The sequence below is a fragment of the Battus philenor genome, unplaced genomic scaffold (assembly GCF_028537555.1).
Source record: "Battus philenor isolate CCGP_79_NKW_IND1 unplaced genomic scaffold, ilBatPhil1.0.hap1 SCAF_13, whole genome shotgun sequence".
NCBI lineage: Eukaryota > Metazoa > Arthropoda > Insecta > Lepidoptera > Papilionidae > Battus > Battus philenor.
The window spans coordinates 9550127-9570390 of NW_027181675.1; the positions used below are offsets into that span (position 1 = coordinate 9550127).

At 33.3% G+C, this 20264-nt stretch overlaps 2 protein-coding genes across 5 annotated transcripts in view; one reads left to right on the top strand and one right to left on the bottom strand.

Moving 5' to 3' along the window:
• The window catches only part of Atg1 (serine/threonine-protein kinase unc-51-like protein Atg1), a 46643-nt gene that overhangs the window by 16670 nt on the left and 9709 nt on the right, over positions 1–20264 (top strand). For 2 of the 4 annotated variants that reach the window (XM_068777213.1, XM_068777214.1), the window contains exons 3-8: positions 12850–13066; positions 14553–14626; positions 14778–14938; positions 16919–17055; positions 17966–18058; positions 18910–19062. In XM_068777213.1, coding sequence (XP_068633314.1) covers positions 12850–13066; positions 14553–14626; positions 14778–14938; positions 16919–17055; positions 17966–18058; positions 18910–19062 — 835 coding nt within the window. Of the gene's footprint in view, positions 1–12849; positions 13067–14552; positions 14627–14777; positions 14939–16918; positions 17056–17965; positions 18059–18906; positions 19063–20264 lie in introns of all 4 variants that reach the window. The other 2 variants (XM_068777215.1, XM_068777216.1) reach the window with 2 other exon arrangements.
• LOC137933228 (uncharacterized) lies at positions 8077–11737 on the bottom strand. Its single transcript, XM_068777087.1, has 4 exons — positions 11175–11737; positions 10229–10712; positions 9626–9763; positions 8077–9534 (listed from the first exon to the last, which is right to left on the bottom strand). The coding sequence occupies exons 1-4, from the start codon at positions 11216–11218 to the stop codon at positions 8815–8817; spliced, it is 1386 nt and encodes a 461-aa protein (XP_068633188.1). The 5' UTR covers positions 11219–11737; the 3' UTR covers positions 8077–8814.

Consider the following 20264-nt stretch of genomic DNA (forward strand, 5'->3'; position numbering starts at 1 on the left):
GCAGAGTCTATCCCATTCTACATAATTAATAATGCCGCCTTGTATATAAGGCTATTCATAATTATTTAAATAAGTAATGTATCACGTAGTTCATGTCATGCATACATTACATTTATTTTGTACGGTTAAATACATATTCCAAAAAATATATAATAAAATAAAATTTACTTGGAATACGTGTTACTATTAACTTTGTACACTAAAAATTAAATTAGTAAAAATTTCCGAATAATAAACGTGATTGTAATTTGCACAGAATATAAAACTGTTATCATATCAAGGACGTATCCATTCGAGTAGTCGAGACAAACGCTTTACTACTAGTTTACTGTGTTTAATCCTATAGCATGCAGACGGCGCGTGAATAGTTCGATGGTCTTTATTATCAAAATAAATTCGAAGCTCGAGATAATAATATATGCTAACCGTGTGTCGACGTAACTGCGTAGTTTGCAAAGTCTACTGTCGTAATAGGTCAATGATATATGCGACAAACCGGTTTCGTAGATAAACGAGTGCAGCGATGTAAATCGTTTAATTATCAGTTATTTCTTGTATATTTAAATCGAGTGCCAACGTTCTGCTCCACTGACCTTTATACCAACAGCCAGCGACCAGCTTACTGTCAAATAAAATGTCAAGAAATATAAAAGTTAAGTTAAAAGAAAGTATTCCTCTTGTATTCTCAATCTCGGTATCTCGCTTATATTTAAACAACAACACGCACGCCACAGAAAGGGTCATATTTGTGCGACTGCGGCCAGTGTTCATAAATTACTGGACTGATTTTCCACACATGTACTGTCTCATCTCAATATCTCTGGATCTACAAGACTAGTCGATATGAAATATGAACGGATTTTACGAAGTTTCATCTGTAAGGTAGGTTGGGCGTTCATTAAAGTACATAACTAAACCGGAATATTTATATTGGCGTGTTTGAAATTACTAAGAATGGATTTTATAAAATTAAACCCAATAAAAGCAGCACGGGCCACGCGAAGCAGGCGTGCTACAGCCAGTACTGAATATACATATCAAATCGTATTTATTTTCATAGTAAGCTGGGAAAAAAAATCCTTTATCATTAAATATTAATACAACTATATTTTAAATATAAACATGTTAATCATTATTTTTGTTTTAATCACGACGAGCGGAGTAAAGATCATCAACTAGTGTTTAATCTCGTCTCGGGTCTATTCAGAGTATCGGCTCGCCACGTGGGAAACAACTACACGTGGAACGCCCGCGCGTGCATCTCGTTAATAAAGCATACTTACCATGAAATATGTAATTACGCATATCAACATTTTACGACGCGGGTACCGGATGCTACAACTGACGCAGTAACTTCTTGTAACATCGGTGATTCAAGTTCGCCCTTTACATGGCCTCTTTTAAATAATAATTATTGGGTGTTCAAGCAGTTATATTTAACCAAATAAAATCGAGTCATTGGTGAATAAAGACATTTTGTTAAGTTTATGTAACATATTAAATAAGTTGTTACCCGGGTTTAAATATATATATAAATCTGTGTTCTTTAAAAATAAATTACGAATGAACATAATCAGATTATAAATATTTAGAGAAAAACATTAATAACTTTCGTGGTATTATAGTTTCTCTTTTACAAGTGTAATAGACTAGCTGTACCTGTCTTATTTAAAATGACAATAATTTTTTATAGTCTAATGATTTAATGACGTGAAAAAAATTACGTGGTCCTTACAAAGGGCGAAAAGCATCATGCAATTACATGGTTATTTTATGCAGCGAACAAAATCAGTGCTAAAGATTGGCGGTTTTGTAAAAGTTGAGTCATAAATTATAACTACTGTCTAACCTTACATCCTGAGGTTAAGATAATTGTTGTAAGGAAATTGTTAATAAGAGTTCAAGCGGTCGGCTTTACTAGCCCAGATGATGCAAGATAATTTAGATTTTCCATTTGGGTTTAAACAAACCGGTCATCATTGTAATGTCAGTCGATTGGTGCCCACTGCAAGGCACTAGTCTCTTTCAATAATCGCCACGATGACCGATCTTGTGCTGCACGCATCTAGCGATCTTCCGCAACCTTAACTGTTAAACACATCATCGAGAAATAATTACGAACAAAAAGATCGCAGTGTGATATTATGATACACAAAGAATGCTACTGCCCATGCTCTGGAAACTTGTTTGTGAGCAATGGCAATCCTAAATAATTAATGCACAAAATGTGAACTATAAAATTGTATCCCGGGAATGGAATCAGCGACCTAGGATCACAGTCGCTCAGATCCTCTACGGCTGGGATACCACTGCTCTTCTTCCTTGTATTTCTTATCATTTACATTAATATATAAACTTAAATAAAACGCGCGACGTGCAATCTCAAGAACACTTCTAGATAAAAAGTCTTGGGACAAAAAGTTGTACGAAAATATTATTAGAATTTTTTCAAGGGCACACGGTGTAGTCCTCTGTTCGTATTTAGTTGCGTAAAAACTAATTCGGCGTCACCTTCGCGTTGTCCAAATCTAAAGACAGTTCATTGGCTCGAAATCCTTAGTAGTAGACGTAATTAACATCGTAACGTGTGACCGTGTGTTTATACAATAAAGGCTATAATGGCGTATAGAGATGATAATGACGATTAGATACTCAATTTAAAGTAACAATACCCCGGAATGCTATGATGTACGAGTATTCGCTAGTCGTGTAAACATGTGCAGAGTTATATTTGAGCTGTATATGTAGAACTACTATCCTCGAGTTTGATATTGCTTCTAGTTGTATTCCGAATTTAAATTTCAGCAGTTTTACATATTCAAACGATATTCTTGAACTGGCTATGTTTGTAAACATGCTATTAATTTACATATTTTTTGTACATTTTTTTCTATATATAACAGCCGAAACCAAGTAGGTTAGATGATCTCATGCTAAAAGTGTGAGGTCGCCTAAAGAATTTTAAATAAATCTTTTGATTTAATCAGATTTCACGTTTTTTTAAATATCATAAAAGAACAAATTTCACACCTATATCTTAATGAAAATAACAACTTTTATAAACTGTAAGTGTTTATACGAGTGGATGACAGTAGCAAAAATAACATTACATTTATATACATGAAAAATGTTAAATGTGCGTAATGAAATCGGATTTAATTAAAACTCAAAATGGTTTCGCATGGTATTTTCACGTTATTTGGTGCATCCAAGTTATTCATAACATTCTTCCGGTTACGTCAGTCTTATATATAAAATTTACTTGTATTGATAGGTTGCTCATAAAAATAACTGTCGTTATGTAACAAAGACATTTTTGCACATGGCGGTACGTTGCATAGACATCGCTATTTGTACGGAACAGCTGGCGACCTCGTGAGCAAATTAATGTACAGTACATTCACAAGCCCTACTTATTGCAAGTGTGGCGGGCCTTGGATCAATTACTGTAGGGTTTCGCTTACTAGGGAACGTTGTTCCATTAATGTTGCTTTGTTGTCATTCATTGTTTGTATACGCTAAAGATTTATCCTCTAGAAATATAAGCAAAATGAATCAATTCCAAAGGGATCATAAAGGTCTTTGGTCCCAAACTATATGTACTTTAACATACCTTAGATAATTTGTCTTTTTATTTACTTTATTGTAGATAAACAGTAACAAAAGGCACTAAGAAGGTACAAATTTAGAAACTTAGAATTATATGATTAAAATATTCATATTTTTTATCTATTAATATTAAACAAATATAAAACTAAAATTTACTAATTTTATAACAATAAACTATAAATTAATCTTAAACAAAATGATAGTGTGCAAATAATTTGGTCTCGATTTATTGTAGGGTTACTTTTGCAAATTGTATTTGAGTTTTCCTCTGTAGCAATCGAACATACAACTTAGAAACAAAGAGAAGACCTCTTACATATATCGATGACAAAGAATGATTGAATACCTTCACACAATGCACATATTACATGCGATATCTCATAATCACCTACACGTACCTCGACGATTATTTATTATGGCATTATTCCAGGGAATAAATCGGAGCCATATAAAACATTTATAATGATATCAAAGAAACGTTTTTAATAAATAAACCTTCTGTGTTGCGCTGCGACATAAATCACTTCGCTATTATTAAAGTTGCCGCCCGCAATTACTCTGATGGAACAATATAACATTAAAAAGCGGTATCCACGCCGTTAATGTGCGCCAGTGCAAGTTACGTAAGCGTACTCGGGACTTATTTAATGCAATAAAATGTATGGATATGGAATAAGCAAGGGAAGAGATAATACGTTATTCATTTGGTAGTAACGTCTTAATATCATCTTGCTTCTATGTTGCTTAGGATCACGAATCTTATCTGTCATTCGCCGGCGTTTCCAAGTCGCAGCAAAAATCATAGATATTGATTGGAAGGAAATGAAGAATAGAGGTTCATCATCATCATGTCAGCCAAAAGACGCCCATAGATAAGCTTTTAGACCTCCAAAGTTCGCCGCGATGACCGGTCTTATGCTGTCCGCATCCAGCGACTTACCTGACTTAACTATGTCCATGGTCCACATAGTTGGGGGGGGGGCTACCCAAGGCGCGTTTCCGGTCTCCACCCGAGAACGTTTCGGCTCCAACAGGCTTCGACAAGATTTTGGTTCTTCTTGATCTTGATTGTTGATCTATTCTTTTCTGATTTAGAATAGTGATTAAACCCACTAAAAGTGTTGCAATGCTCTTATTCAAGGGCAACCACCGCCTCTTGTTTCATCACGCATGTTGTCGTACGTATGGTTTCATGGACAAATGGAGATATTTAAATGCCGAGTTAGATTTTTAGATGTCGTCTTAGATCACAAATTTAACTCCATTGCGCACGTCGTCAACGACGCCCGAAAATAGCCGACCTTCATACCCTTGACTCTGTAAACACATTGAATGACAGTCCAAATTGAAGTCCTCAGAGGCCCTTGTGCCAGGTCACTCCTTCGACCGCCCGCCCAACCCTCTTTAGCATTCGGCGGGCAAATTATCACGTAGAAAAGCTAAAAATATTTCTTTATCTACATTAGGTCAGAATATTTACTTAAGTCTCTTATAAAAGGTGATTTTTATTTCAAAGGTAGGTCAAAATAACATTAGGAAGTTCCTTATACAATTTGAAAATTCGAATCATCATAACTTATCACTAAAAAAGAGTATTTAAATACAAGTTTAATTAATATAACGGTTATGACGTTAGTATTCAACCGCACGTTAATATTTATTCTAGTTTTTATATTGGAAATAAGAGAACATAACATTGCACTTTATATATATTATTACCTTGTTCGAATCACCTGCAAATGTGAATAATTTAAGTATAATCTATAGAAGCAGTAATAAAATTTATTTTAAAACATATGAATAATTTAAATGACAATTTCGCAAAATTGCCAATTATATGTTCGATGATTATTAAAACTCGTGCTACAGTTACCTGTATTCCTGAATTTTTTTAAAAGAAACGTATTTATAATTATAAGCCTGTAATAATTCTTCCGTAGCATTAAATAATGTTAAAATCTTATCTTTATAATCCGGTGTTGTGCTAAAATGTGTATATCTACATGGAATGCAAATAACGTCAATGCGTCAAGAAACCGTTGTGGCTATTGTGAAATGTATAGACGCCACTGATTACGACCGTTTAATAGAGGTTTCATGTCTGTCAATAAACCGCCTACAGCCTCATCCTATGGTCAAACAATAGAAAGCAAACATTAACTTGCTTTGCTGATGGCGGAAAACGATTTAATCAAATGTACAATTTTCTGTTGTTTAAAGGTGACATGGTTGCCATAATTACTGGAATAAATACATTCTATCTCTTGTCTTGAGATGAGGAGTGGCGGTGAATTTATAATCTAATTTTATTTATTTTCTGGCAGATAGCTTTCTCTCGCCCCTTTCCGAGTTTAAAAATTATTAGAGAATCATGAATAACATTATTGTAATTTAAAACACACACACGCATATACATCGAAAAATATATGCGTTTATGATTGACACTTTTAGATAAATAAATTCATTTTACCGTCTGTCATTAAATCTACCTTTAATCATTAGACCAAATTATATCGGTGATCATAGTGCGACCTAATTCATATTTTAAAAGTTTCTGTATTATTTAACGAACTAAATAGTAAGGTTGGTAAATATATATTTTTAGTCAAAATGACCCGACCTGCTCGATCAAAAACTATTATTGTAACAAAGCAATATTACTTCGAAACTACCATAATTATCTCCGTCAAATAATGACAACACACAGCCGTTCTCTCACGTCGATGTAATTTACGCAGGAATTGTAGAGCGGTAGATAGCTTATTGTGATGCCCTCGTTTAACATTAAACGGATATAAATATAGTTTAAACTATGAATATATCTTTTAATGTCTGTTCTTTCATGAGGGTAACTTTTTGTTATTGAAAGCCGTCTAAAGAGAATCACCACGATGTCTTTATCCGCCCAGTTACACAACGTTAACGTTACAGTGTTCCCATTTGAGTTTAATTTTCAATAGAGCATCGCAAATGGGAACACGGTTCATTAGGTTTTTGTTCAGTTTGTGTGGTATCTAAATATGAATATTTTTGTATAACCAGACGTTTAAAATGGGTCAAATCTTATATAACTTCCAATATTCATGGTTTGCTGCACTTTTCTAAAAATGGCATCGATTTTATTCCTAACGGATCTTTGACCGGAACGAGCTTTTACATCAAAATTGCCAGATTGAAAACACTTGAACCCATTCTGCGTTACTCTAACACTATAATATTCGTTAATATATACATTAATCAATCTCTACGTTAATGAATGGTTTTAATTTTTTTGCTCAAATAATGTCAACTATTAAAATATAAAGACCAATCTCCTATCAGCACAATTATGGGATTTATTGTTATTTATCTTTTATTTAAAAAACACGAAAAAACTTTTCTACGTCTAAAAAATCAAATTTTCTAAGTCTAATTAATTCGTAATAAGAACACTACCCAAACCACACTGAAAACTGCATGAACAAAATGTGTGTCTACATACACTCGCAGCACGTAAACATAATTTTAGCGCCTCGACTTATAAATACCACAATATTCACCGGTCATGGACCTGACACCGAGTAAGTAATACTTCTTAAGGGTAATATTATTTTGCGAACTACTTGTTAACAACAGTTGATTGACATTCGAGCACGTGTGATGTATGAATCTTCAAGCAACTATCATTATAATTACGGTAATGAGCCTAACGACTTCTTTAGATAAAGACGAACAACGAGCATATTGTTGGTAAAATCATCCAGTTTAAATATAATTTATACATTACTGAGATTTTTTAATGATACAAATACATCTAATGGCTAATACACCATAGGTTATTTTGTGTATAACAAGACATAACAAGAAATGCAATATTAAAAGAACACTGACGTTTAGTGAGTGGCGTTAAGAGGCATTCATATAAACATAACAGTAGCGCATGGAACAAACTGTTATTCGCACATTATAAGTTCTGTCGGAGGGTATTAATGAGTTGTAACAGCGCGGAGAGCGTGTAACGGATCGAGTTGGGTTGTAGCGGTCAGGTAGACTGGCAGCAGGCACCGAGGCGCGCATCCGTTTACGTACGCCTCGTCGTGACCTGTTTTGAGTCGCTGCGGCTTTCATCCTCCACCCACTTTCATTGTTATTGCATGATTGATGCCGTAGCCTGGGTTCTCACAACACTACATAAATATTTGCTTTAAGTACGACGATATTAGACGGATGTCTTTCGGTGTCTACTCTTTTCCGTCATAAATTTTGTTGCAGTAATGTTAGCTGTAAAATATTTATAAACACATGAGTCATTTCCGGTAAACATCACAGGAGAACAAACAACAGTTTTTTTTATTAGTGGATACGTTACAAATTATCTTTGAAAAATTTGCTTTCGGTCACAAACATTTTACATTGTTACACGTAATGTTGGGGTTCATGTTAATTTTAACATAAATCTCCTTATTGTTTTCTATTATGACTGTATTTTTTGCCATTTCACAAAAGCTAAACTTTGCGATTTACAATTGCTAAATGCGGCGACAATTCACAACATATTGTTAATTGTAATACAACATAGATGCGGAAATATCTCTTTATTTAAATCATTGACAGGTTTTTTGGCGACGGGATAAAAACTTTAATAATCTTGATTACTATTGATATAGTTCTATTATTTTTGTTACATCATGACGATTATATGGATTTTACAATCCACCGATGTATTATGCAAACGGCTATTTACTAAACTTATTGATATAATTTTCTCTTTCTAAATCGGTTTAATTAAAAATTTTAACGACAGAAAAAAAGTAATTTAAACAATTTTCTTGTATTAAACTTAACAAAAGTTAAATGCTATAGTATTACATACATTTATATAAATGGAACTCTTGACATAAACAAAAGACTGTGCGAATCGAGTAATAAATAAGTTTTATAAAAAGTTTACTTAATTTTTATTTGTCGGTAGTATAATACAGGTGTGCATGGAACATTGTTGTTTACATTTATTTAAATACACACTACCTTAACAATGCTTAATCTACTTTTCTCACTTAACTTTCTAAAAATAATATAACATCACGGTAAAATCACATTTTTTTCTTAATATTTTGTCCAGATTGATGTCTTTTGGTTATTTTAACTTCGCATGTGTTTTCTGTTATGTCCCAATTCATTGTCCAAATTTCAGATCAGAAATAAATGTGTCCCACTTGAGGTTATCTAAACAGGTGATTTGTCTTGTAATGGAACTTCTTCGGGAGATGTGCCATTCGTCGTCGCTTCAGTTCGACTGTTAGGTGGTCTCGGTGATGAACTAAATCGTTTACTGATCGAGCTCCAGTTCTTCTTAATTACTATAACAGCTACGACAACTATCATACCCGTCACAATAATGCCAATAACACTTTTGTCTACTCCGCCCGTTTTTGTATCCGCTGTCTTTGCACCTATTTTCACTTCAGGTCCGCTTGTAGTGTTTGTTTTAACATTTGACTTTTCTACATTTGTATTTAAAATGACTTTTTCTGCAGGTTCTTTATTAACTGCTGATCGCAGGGAGAATTCGCTAGATGGTTGAGTTTTTTGTGTAGTAGAAGGTATTTCTTCGGTATTCGATACTTCAGATGGGTTTAACAATTTTGGATCTTCGTGCGATTTTTCAGTAGTTACTTGTTTATCATTATCAATGCTTGGTTCTTGATCCTCAACTCCAATATTATAAGCAATCATTCCAGGTAGCGTCGCATCGATTAAATTTTCCTCTATTTTTTGAGGTGCATCAAGACAATCGTACGTTTTAGTTTCGCAAGTTTCAGTACATACTGTTTCTAAGCTTTCTTTAAGAGTTGCACATAATTCATCTAGAAGGTCGGGGGTAGAATTAGCTAATGTCAATTTTTTCAGGGCTTTGAACTGTAAAAACTCATCTGATGACAATTTCTGAAAATAAGGATTAACCAAAATAAGGATTTTTTTATTAGACAAAAATATTAATACACTTTACATTTTAAACTTTAAAGATAAAACTCACAGTCCTCATGTCGTTTCCGCCTAAATCCAATTCTTCTAATTTTGTTAGAATTAGGCTGTTTTTTAGGTCCCTGGGGTAATCTATGAGGCGATTGTTGGCAAGTTTCAGTGTAACTAATTCAGGTAGCTCGCTGATTGACTAAAACAGAATAATGTTCTTTTATGATTGGTTGATTCTGTTAAACTCGTTAATTAAAGCGCACACTTGAAGAAAATTAAACATTAACAAATACTTTAGTCACTTTCCGTCAAATCACTTTCAACTATTCCTATTTCGTTATACTTATACTATTCTTTTTTTAACGTTCAGCCTTATTTTTAATTCCATGAATGTTAAAGCATGAATATTAAAATAGGCTAAGTATTCAACAAAACTAATAATTACTAGAAAATAGTGATTTCTGTAAGAAATAAATATTTATCGATAGCAGTTGTAATATTACTAATCATTCATGTTATATTAGATTAAGTGTAAGTAAGGCTTTAATGCATAACATTTATGACCTCTTTCTTATTTTTTATTATCCAGTATGAAAATATAAATATAGTTTAATCACATCTCAAACATGGCTTCAATTTTAATTTACACTAATAAAATACTTACTCCCGGAGACAGCTCCATGATTTGATTATTATTTGCATTAAGCACTCTCAAGTTCTTCAATGCAGATACTTGTTTCGGTATCTCGGTAAGTTTGTTATTTTGCAAATTTAGCTTCGTCGTCCTTGCATCTATTGGAGACGGGAATTCCGTTAGGCCGTATCCAGAACAGTCTACTACAAAACTGTTCGAATCGCCCTCTATATTACAAAGACATGGTTTGGGACAACCCGTGTCGATGTCGGTAGTCGTAGAATTCACCTCATCAGGTGAAGAAAGTATTTCTTCGTGAATAACTGAAGGTGTTATGACTTCAATTTTCGATGTCGATAGTTCAATAGTTGTGTCCCCTGGTTCTTCAACCACTCCTTCGCCGCTACCTTCAGCGGGGCTTATTTCTAGATCTGCATGATCTTCTGGAGGGAACTGATTGTCGCTCTCTAAAGGAATGTGTAGCTCGTCGTTCTGTTCGGCCGCAACATTTGAACTGAAAATTGGTTTTAATACATTTTAACACGTGACTGTGTCGAATAAGTACCTTTTGTTTTATCGTAACGAGCTGACGTAAAATTACTAAGTACGATGATAAAGATGGCGATAACTGCAGGGTGTAACCGAAGACCACAATCTTGGCGCTAATTATTACGTTATGATTCCTTACTATTGATGCGGTAGATTTCTTCTCTATTTTTTTAACGAATTTTCTAAACACGTCAGCTGTTTTATTGTAATAAAAATGAGAAAATCAGCAGTGTAATACTTACGAGAATAGTTAATATAATTAGAAATATTTCTTATTTCTTCAATTCAAGTCGTTTAAGAGAATTGTTAAATAAGCTAGGCAGTAATACACGTATAAGAATCTTTAACTATTACAGCAGCACGGTAAAAGAGCGAGTTTTTTCATTAGTTTCAGGCAAGGTTATATAGTAAGAAAAACTTTACTTACGCGAGAATACCCAACAGTAGCAAAAAAATATGTTTCTGTTTCATGGTCACTGGCACACTCGTTCGGTCGGGAAGTACAAGTTACCTGTCGCAGACAAGTACCACCGGAGCTCAGAGCCCGTAACTCACTGACACTTATAACTATTATCACTCATTGATAAGATTACCAACGGCATGGCGCAGTTTATCGCGAATCAAATTCGATAACGACTCTGCGTAAACGAGAAAATATATGGGGCGAGACGACGCCAATACACTGCTAAGATACTTTTAGCGTTACGCGAAACATTGCCTACTCACAATAATACACGTTCCATGCGTTTTCGTAGTGTAAATGAATGATAACTCAATCCTACGTAACAGCAGCCGTCACAGCCACCCGTCAACTAGCAAACCAAAGCCGTGTAAAAAACGCCTCGAGACAAGCCACATATATTTTTCCGTGTTTTGAGCGTTTTGTTCAGTTTTGATGTACGGCGGTCTTGCACTAGTTCCTTTCAAACATTCACAGTTATAACTCATACGTTATGATTCAATTACAAATTATCAGACTTAATTCGTCATTTTAATACGCAGAAAAAGTCTTTTCACCTAAATCCGGTGACGTTGAAGTTTAAGCTGAAAACGAGTCAGATTATCAGAATCAATCGAGACCGCCACTTATCTCACTGGCGTCAAATCACAAAAATATTGGTAGCGCGAGCGATACAAGCAGCGGCGAGTCTGACACAACGGCCGAGGCCCCGCTTTATATCCGCGTGTACCTAATTAAGTACCGATTGATTTCTGTTTTATTGTTCAGTTTGGATAGTCGTTAAGTTAGCCACGCTTGATTTTTCGACACTTTGAACACTTGTTGCCTGTATATATTGAAGCGGCCAAATATTTCTATATTTATTCGGAAACTTTTGCAGCTACTTTTTTAATTTAGTCTTCAGTAGTTTTTAAGGAATATAATTTTGTACAACAGTAGGGTATGTAGAACCAATAATTATAATTTGTTACAATTATTATTATCTTTCATTATTATTATTCGGTAGACATATATTAACTTAGTACAAACTATGTTTTTGTTAGTTTTGTTCAAAAATACCCAATTTCTGATTATATGTATAATACGATACGAAATAGTCACCCAGAACAAAACTTTCAAAATATTTATACATATTTTTTAAACTGTTTTAGTAGTTAAGAAACTCCACGGCTGTTGTTTGTTTCTCAAGGTGACTTATTTTTAAAAAATTTTTATGTTCACGGGTATTCAACTTTGTGTTGTTTTTATTAATTATAACAATTATATTGAATTAATTTAAATGTACTTAAATATGTCAATAACTTTAAAAGTATAATTAATTACCCGTATATAAAAAATTAAATTACCCGTATATACTTTGCGGGCACAATGAAGTTAACGACGAATGCCCAACGGCCGGTTATTATTTTTTTAGAATTAGATTACATTTTTTCATTATTTGAAATTAAACTAAAATCTGAGAGAAAAGCGGTAAATGTCCTATGGCCACATAATATTCTATAAATAATTAACATCGACTAATCTACTATGAACTCTTATGGAAAATGCTATATTCTCTTCTTTAGAAGGTGGCCCCGATCAACGTGAAAAGTCAACCAAACCAATACATAGTATTTGTACACTGTTTTTATCTTATTATCAGTATTGCAATGGCGGCGATTTGGCGGACTACTTGCAAGCAAACCGACTGCTGAGCGAGAGCACGATCAGGCTGTTCCTTCGACAGCTGGCAGAGGCCATGCGGGCGATTCACGCCAAAGGCATCGTGCATCGAGACCTCAAGCCGCAAAACATCCTGCTCACGCACAACGTCGCCCCTCCACGCACGCCCCATCCCGCCGAGATCACGCTCAAGATCGGTAAGTCTGAACACTCCCAATCAGGAAAATATAATAATGCAACGAGGTTACTGTAAAACAGACTACAGTTTCCCACATTTTTGTTCTCATTGACCTCTTTTAAAATTTACCTAAATACGGTTGAACCTCTGCAGCTACATTTCAACCTTATTCTCCAAACTTTAAAAATTTGAAGTGGTTGTTTTTAGGGTTGGTTATGGCTCCGATTATGATTGATTAATAAATTGATTGGGCTGTGAGAGGATGTCAAAAAAGTAAAGTTGTACTATACAGTAGCTAAGCTTCTAAAAATAATATCTGCCTACGTTGATAGGTGGAGTCAAGCCAACATTTTAGTTCTTCACTATCGAAAGCAGATGAATTTTCGTGGACCCGTCGCTTCGAATTATGAAACACAATTTTTTGTCACGCCTACGTAAACTCCTATCGTTTGATTCGTGGAACCCTGAGGATCCACTTTAACCACATTGGGAAACATTGTTCTATCCTAATTACCTTCAGCGCTCTGCCACCTTAAACCGCTTAAACCCGGTCAATCTGTAAATATCAACCGGCATGCCAAATAGGCTGCTTGTCATTAGTTATTATGAAGTTCGCTCCTTGTTTATTCCGGTTATGGTATATGATGGTTCGCTAACGTGAACTTGTAATTATTAACATAGCAATTTTGATTTTTTAATAGTTTTACAAGAAATATTAATGAAAACTATTATTTTGTTGTTGTATATTAGGACTATGTTAAAGTAAGATTTACCATCACAGCAGTATATAGCTCTTCGAATATTAAAATAAATGCACTTAATTACCAAAAAAATTTTAAAGTACAATATTTCAAAATATCATAATAACTTGAATTTTTGACTTTGTAATAATAAATAACAGGCTTTCATTAATTATTGTTATTACCAGAATTTCCAAAAAACATATGTTTTTCGTATTAAAGAAGAATAAAGAAATCATGTGTCCGTCTTTTTTTGATTTATGTAATTATTTCGAATGTTTTGATTTTCTATGTATTATTATTTTAAAGACCCTAATAGACTTCTACCATAAGCGGTGTTAAACCATTACAGTAGTATAAAAACAGTGAGCCGGTTTTTATATGTACGTTAAACATGAGAATTATGACGTATTTTAGAAAGTAAAGTAAAAAGTAAGACCAAAAACAAAACTAGGTAAAGTCGGAGCGAGTTTTTTCAAACATCCGTTAATAATCAAATACGTGATTCGAAATATTACATATATTTTGAAGCTTATAAGGTCCGCTTTTGTGATGTTTCTAACAGAACTTACTAACTTGTAAATAGTAAAATGAAATATGTTTCATGTATATTATGCGTACATAATTGTGCGGTAACATCTTGTAATTAACTTTCTTTATCTTTGATTAAAACTAGTGTTCTTTCTGGATAGATATAACGAGTATAACCTGTAAATGTTAATACAGGTAAACAAAATGTATTTCTAATTCCTACATTTTTTCTAGCTGACTTCGGCTTTGCAAGATTTCTTGAAGAAGGTAACATGGCTGTGACACTTTGCGGCTCTCCTATGTACATGGTAAACATTCACTGACCATTTTATTTTTAATTATGTTTTATAAATATTTTATATTAGTGTAAATTTTGAACTAATGAATATTAGTTATCAATATTAAGCATTAAATACATTTGTATTTATTATTTAAAAATAAATATTTTTTTATTCGCAGGCACCCGAAGTAATAATGTCCCTGAAGTATGACGCCAAAGCCGATCTGTGGAGTTTGGGCACGATTGTGTACCAGTGTCTGACTGGGAAGGCGCCCTTCCAAGCCACTACGCCGCACGAACTCAAAGCCTTTTATGAAAACAGCGTAGATCTACAGCCCAAGTACGTGTAAAGTGTGGACATCTAACCCTTCTTGCAATTTTTTGAGTAAAACAAACACAATTTGAATTCAGTATAGATTAGGAATAAAAATAGAACAAACAAAACACCAAAGATATAATAGTTTATTCGCTGTCATCATTCAAGAACAATTAGTATTTTTTTCTTCTTGGTATAATGTCTCCTTCATGACTTAAGCATTTCTGATGTGATCCCGATTTAACGGTCGACAAATTCGAGAAGATTGTGGATTGTGTATTTTTGTACATATTTTCCATAGTACTATCTTCAAATATACTTATTGTGTTTTCATTGATGGAAAAAAGTAACATCCGTCACTCTTTCTAGAGAAAATCTAATTGTTTACATAATCCATATCATGAGTGATCCAATATTTTAATTTTTGTTTCCATAGATAAAAACTTCGTTTTCCGACAATATTTTTGACATGAGCAATGGTCATGTATATAAATATTCTAAGAAAGCTAACGAAACAACTCACTAATTCTAATACATTAACTCGCACTGGTATTCGCAAAAAACGCATTTTTCCCCCACTTGCTTTTATTTAAACTACTATGTATCTGAGTATGAGCTTATGGTAGGTAATACATATTTCGTAAATTATATTTTACAATACGAGAAGTTATTTGCAGAAATGTTCTAACAAATATGAACCATGTAGAAGTAAATCGTGTCAAGCAAGTACCGAGTAGATAGGAGGATAAGGGTGTAGTTTTACAAGTACTTGATATTTTTTTAATAGCATCATTTTTAGAGCCCCCAAGAGGACGGCAGACATAATCGGCAATTATTTTTTTAATTAGTTCTTTATATTGCATTCTCCTTACTTCTTTCACAATTTCATCTCACTTCCTTCTTGTACATATCCTCTACCATGCATCGCCTTCCTCCCCTCATAATTCCTAATCACAGTTTATGTCTCGGTTTTGGTTTTATTCACTTTTCTTAATTTCTAACCAGCATCTTTAACAGTTAACACGGTTTTTACAATTTTATAGTTATTTATTTACATTTCACTGTCCATGAATTTTTGTTTAGCGTTTTTTGCGCCATACTTTGCAGCTATCTTTTGCCAATTTTTTTCTTCTATGGCTGTATTTAAATTTAGCCAACGTATACGATTCAAGAATTGTATTGCAATACTTGTTGTCTTATAACTTTTCTTCTTTTAAAATTACTTTGTTTAAAAATGTAACAATTTAATTCCGTCGTATAAAGTGTGTATTGACTTTATCGGAAAACCTATTATAAATTTTATGTTAGACCTTTAACGATCATATTATTATCATTAGTTATATTCTTGACAAAATACAACGGCACATATAGATGACCGAGCATTATAATTTACGTGACAAATAATAATATATCTATGTTCTCGTGCCAAGGGAAAATAACAATTTCCTGAGAAGTAAACAGAAAAGAAAAGCAATTGCGTTGAATAAAAATTAATATACTACTTTTCGAATAACAATAACGTATTAAATTATTATTTTATTAACGTATAAAAACTCTAAATGTCATTACCATTGAGAATCTATCTATGTATTACTCATTGATAACATTCGTTTACGTCCTCGGTGAAAAAATGCTATAAAATATTATGTTGTAAAGAAACAAATGAGAAAACATACCGTGATAAGATTGTTAATCTTAATTTGAGATTTTTAAGATTGTTCGTCTTAAATTCTTTGTCGAAGTAGTTAATTGGCACAGATTATTTTTACTTTTTTAACAATAAGATACGTCTTTGTTAAGGAGCTCTTTTTTATTTATTTACTTCATTTTGATATATTTTTTTACGACATGGATGATAGGTTATGTAACAAAACCTTGAATAGGCTTATCATTCCTCACGTAGAAATCACAAACATTTGAACTTTTGTTATTAAACAATAATTTACGAATGCAGCACTAAGACTATGTTTAAATTGTATATTTAAATAACGTCTTTCTTCACAGAATGCCAGCGGGCACGAGTCCAGAGCTATGTAATCTACTGATTGGTCTATTGAGACGAAACCCACGCGAGCGTATGCCCTTCGAAGTGTTCTTCAACCATCCGTTCTTACAGCGTCCCCGTTCGACCTCTATCACAAGTAAGTTCTTCAACAAACAACAACATTCATAATCACCGACTTAGTATACAAAACTTAGTAAGACGCTGTCATCAAAACTTTGTCACTGTGAACTTTTATAAACGTAATTTTAAAGTATCTTTCTATCATAATGACATTGAGTTATGTAATTATTTTTACTCACTTATGCAGCATAATGTCCCTGTTTAGTGATAAATTGGAATACTAGGTACATTATACGCATTATGAAACTATTATCTAAACAAGTGACTAACCAAACCCAATTCCATTGTATACGCTTTCGAAATTAGTAGTCACTGGTTTATTTCGTTTCATTATCGACTTCTCTTATTGCCTATTTATTGTCAGCTGTTTATCATTGATAAGGAAGAAATGAAATGTAGAAACTTAGAGTAAACCTAAATTAAACTCTTTATTTGTATACGCTTTCGAAATTAGTAGTCACTGGTTTATTTCGTTTTATTATCGACTTCTCTCATTGCCGATTTATTGTCAGCTGTTTGTGTTTGTCGTTGATAAGGAAGAAATGAAATGTTGAAACTTAGAGTAAACCTAAATTAAACTCTTTATTTGTTTATTACGACAATCGTTTGGAGTATGTATTGGAAAGACGAAAGGCGGATTTTTATTATTAATAATATATTCGAATAACAACTTTAAATTACATCTTAATTTAGACCAAGTGGTGGTGGTTCGTTATATTATTTAGTTAATGCTTATTATTAACAGCCACATAAAACAAATTAAACCATAAATAAACTTAGTAAATTCTATTTATTTTTCTAATGATCTTATGCTTTGTATAAAACGCGACTTGCATCTCAGATACAGCAGAACACTAGCATCCATCGGTTATTTGTTCATTCCAGCTTTCTAGTCCGGAATTTTTGAACTAATTTATTGTGTCCAGGTTTGGACTCGGATCTTCCTGATATTTTGGAGTGCGTTATGGAGGGCCAAGTCGATACTAACTGTTACATAGAGGAGTCCTGGAACAGTCAGGGTATACAACATTTACACTACTGCTTTTAACGCATGGGGTGATATAACTATATATGTTCTTCCTATGCAATGTACGCGTTTTTGTCCACGTGACGTGAATTTTCCAATAATACTAATGCTACAATGGCATGGCTTTGTTCTTTATTAAAAGCTTTAATGAAAGTCAAGGCTTATATTATATGGGTTCAAAAATTTCAAGGACTAGGTCGCATTTGTGTGTCTCATTGCTTTATTCATGTCCTATATTTTACTTTCTTTTCTTTTGTAAAGATTATAGATAAACTTAGTAGTGAAGATCGTTAAGAATAATGTTGAACAAAGGAATTAATTAATTTCTGAATAGCAACTTTGATGTCAATATTATCAATCGATTCGATTTGATTTTGAGTATCCAAAAGGTATCTTATTGATCTTTGCTTTAAAATGTCATATTTAAGATAGATGTTTTGTTTATAAAATTATGTATGAAGCAGGGGTCGGCGTCCTTTGGGTCGCCAAATTTATCCTAACTAATTCCACAGTATTGAAAGTAAATGTTTCTTTCACTTTTTTACTTTAATAAGAAGCGATTGTTTAATGTAACACATATATACCTAAGTTGTTGTGAAAAAACACTACTTTTATATGAATAAATAGATTAATTTTCAATATAAAAAAACTGTATTTATTCGAATAATATTTATTGTTGGCAATAAAAAAAATTGTATCGCTTTGAAATTTTGTAATTTTAAACTCGTCCGACTTAAAAGGTTGTTAACCCCTGGTATTACAATAAAAAAAAATATTACGTAAGAAGCAGAATGTAGAGTTTCACATGATCTGTCGAATAGTTAATGTTTACCGTCTCAGCAGGGACCGGAGGCAATGTTTCTGGATGCGGAGTGGTAGCGGGCCCAAGTGCCGGGATAGCGGGGCAGGCACGCTCTCCTGTCAACACGCGCTCCCCACTGCCCCCGCCGCAACCCATATCCACGCACACTCTAACCAAGGCGCCAGTTTCCTCCGGTGAGAAAGATTTTAAGATAAAAAATAAGGTCTAAGATAAACTAATTATGGGTTGTTTTCCTTATTTACTAAAATTTAAGTAGCAAGCGCTGTACGTGTTCAAAACGACTGTCATCTCCATTACGTCTGTGTGAGTGCGTTTGTCTGTGTGCAAGTAGAAGTAAAAAGTGTATTAGTGAATGTTGTGTTAAATAAAATGTTAATAAAAGTCTATTTCAGCGATAGAACGTCCACTACTGCACATAAGCCTCCTCTCCAAAGATTAATATCAGATAGATGATACACAAACAAAGTTTATTTAATTGTTCGAAAACATAACATAAAGATAAAATTAAGGCATCATAGGAATGAAAACAGAAGCATTAAAAGACCTCTTGCTCTGCTTTGCTTGCTCTCCTGAAATTCATCCCTGTCGTCTTCAACCTGTTTCACAGCTTTCTGCATCTTCCTCACTGCTTCCTGCACTCTCATCACTGCTACTTGCTTCCTAATTACTGCTCTCATGAGAAGACGACAAAATTATCATGCGTTGTTTTTTTTTTGTTCAAACACATCTCCATCACTATCATAGTAATTCATCTGGTACTCACTATTACTTTTGCTGTCAATAAAATCCACAAGACTCTTATAACTTTTCTCTTATTCTTTCAACTATTGTATCGCACTATCTACTGAGAAATGCATGCGTAGTGCTACTTATTTAAAAAATCGCACTCGGCATAATCGTATCGATAGTTCTCCAGAATTTGTTATTTCTTGTTAATATTTTTATTTTAGCTATTGTTTTTGTTTAAATAAATGAGGTTGACAAACTAAGAAATATTCGAAAATGTACATTTTCTAAAAGATCTTCACTTGTTCTTTTTCATGGAAAAAATTACAATTGATTCATTTAATAATAAATCGACTGCGATTTTTGTATCTTCACGATGAATATGCTCGACATTATGAGAAAAATTTTCGTTTCGCTCTGACCAGTATACTCGATATAAACACTTAAAGGGTTTAGCTGTAAGTGATAAAGTGAAACTGACATTATACTGTTAAAAATAAATAACATTAATATATGTGTTGATATCAATAACTATTCCTGGCTTACAAACTATTTATTTTTGTAATTCCGCTTATTATTATACAGTTACAACAAAGAATTTCACTTTCGAGATAAGAAGTCAGGCGCAGTAAACAGTTTTTATCTGTGC

Bases quoted from the DNA above. Each gene is read 5' to 3' on its own strand.
- LOC137933228 (XM_068777087.1), bottom strand. From the start codon at position 11,218: ATGAAACAGAAACATATTTTTTTGCTACTGTTGGGTATTCTCGC. The intron at 10,713-11,174 runs GTAAGTAAAGTT...ACCAATTTTCAG, and splicing joins CTACTGTTGGGTATTCTCGC to TTCAAATGTTGCGGCCGAAC. The intron at 9,535-9,625 runs GTGAGTTTTATC...CCTTATTTTCAG, and splicing joins GCGGAAACGACATGAGGACT to AAATTGTCATCAGATGAGTT.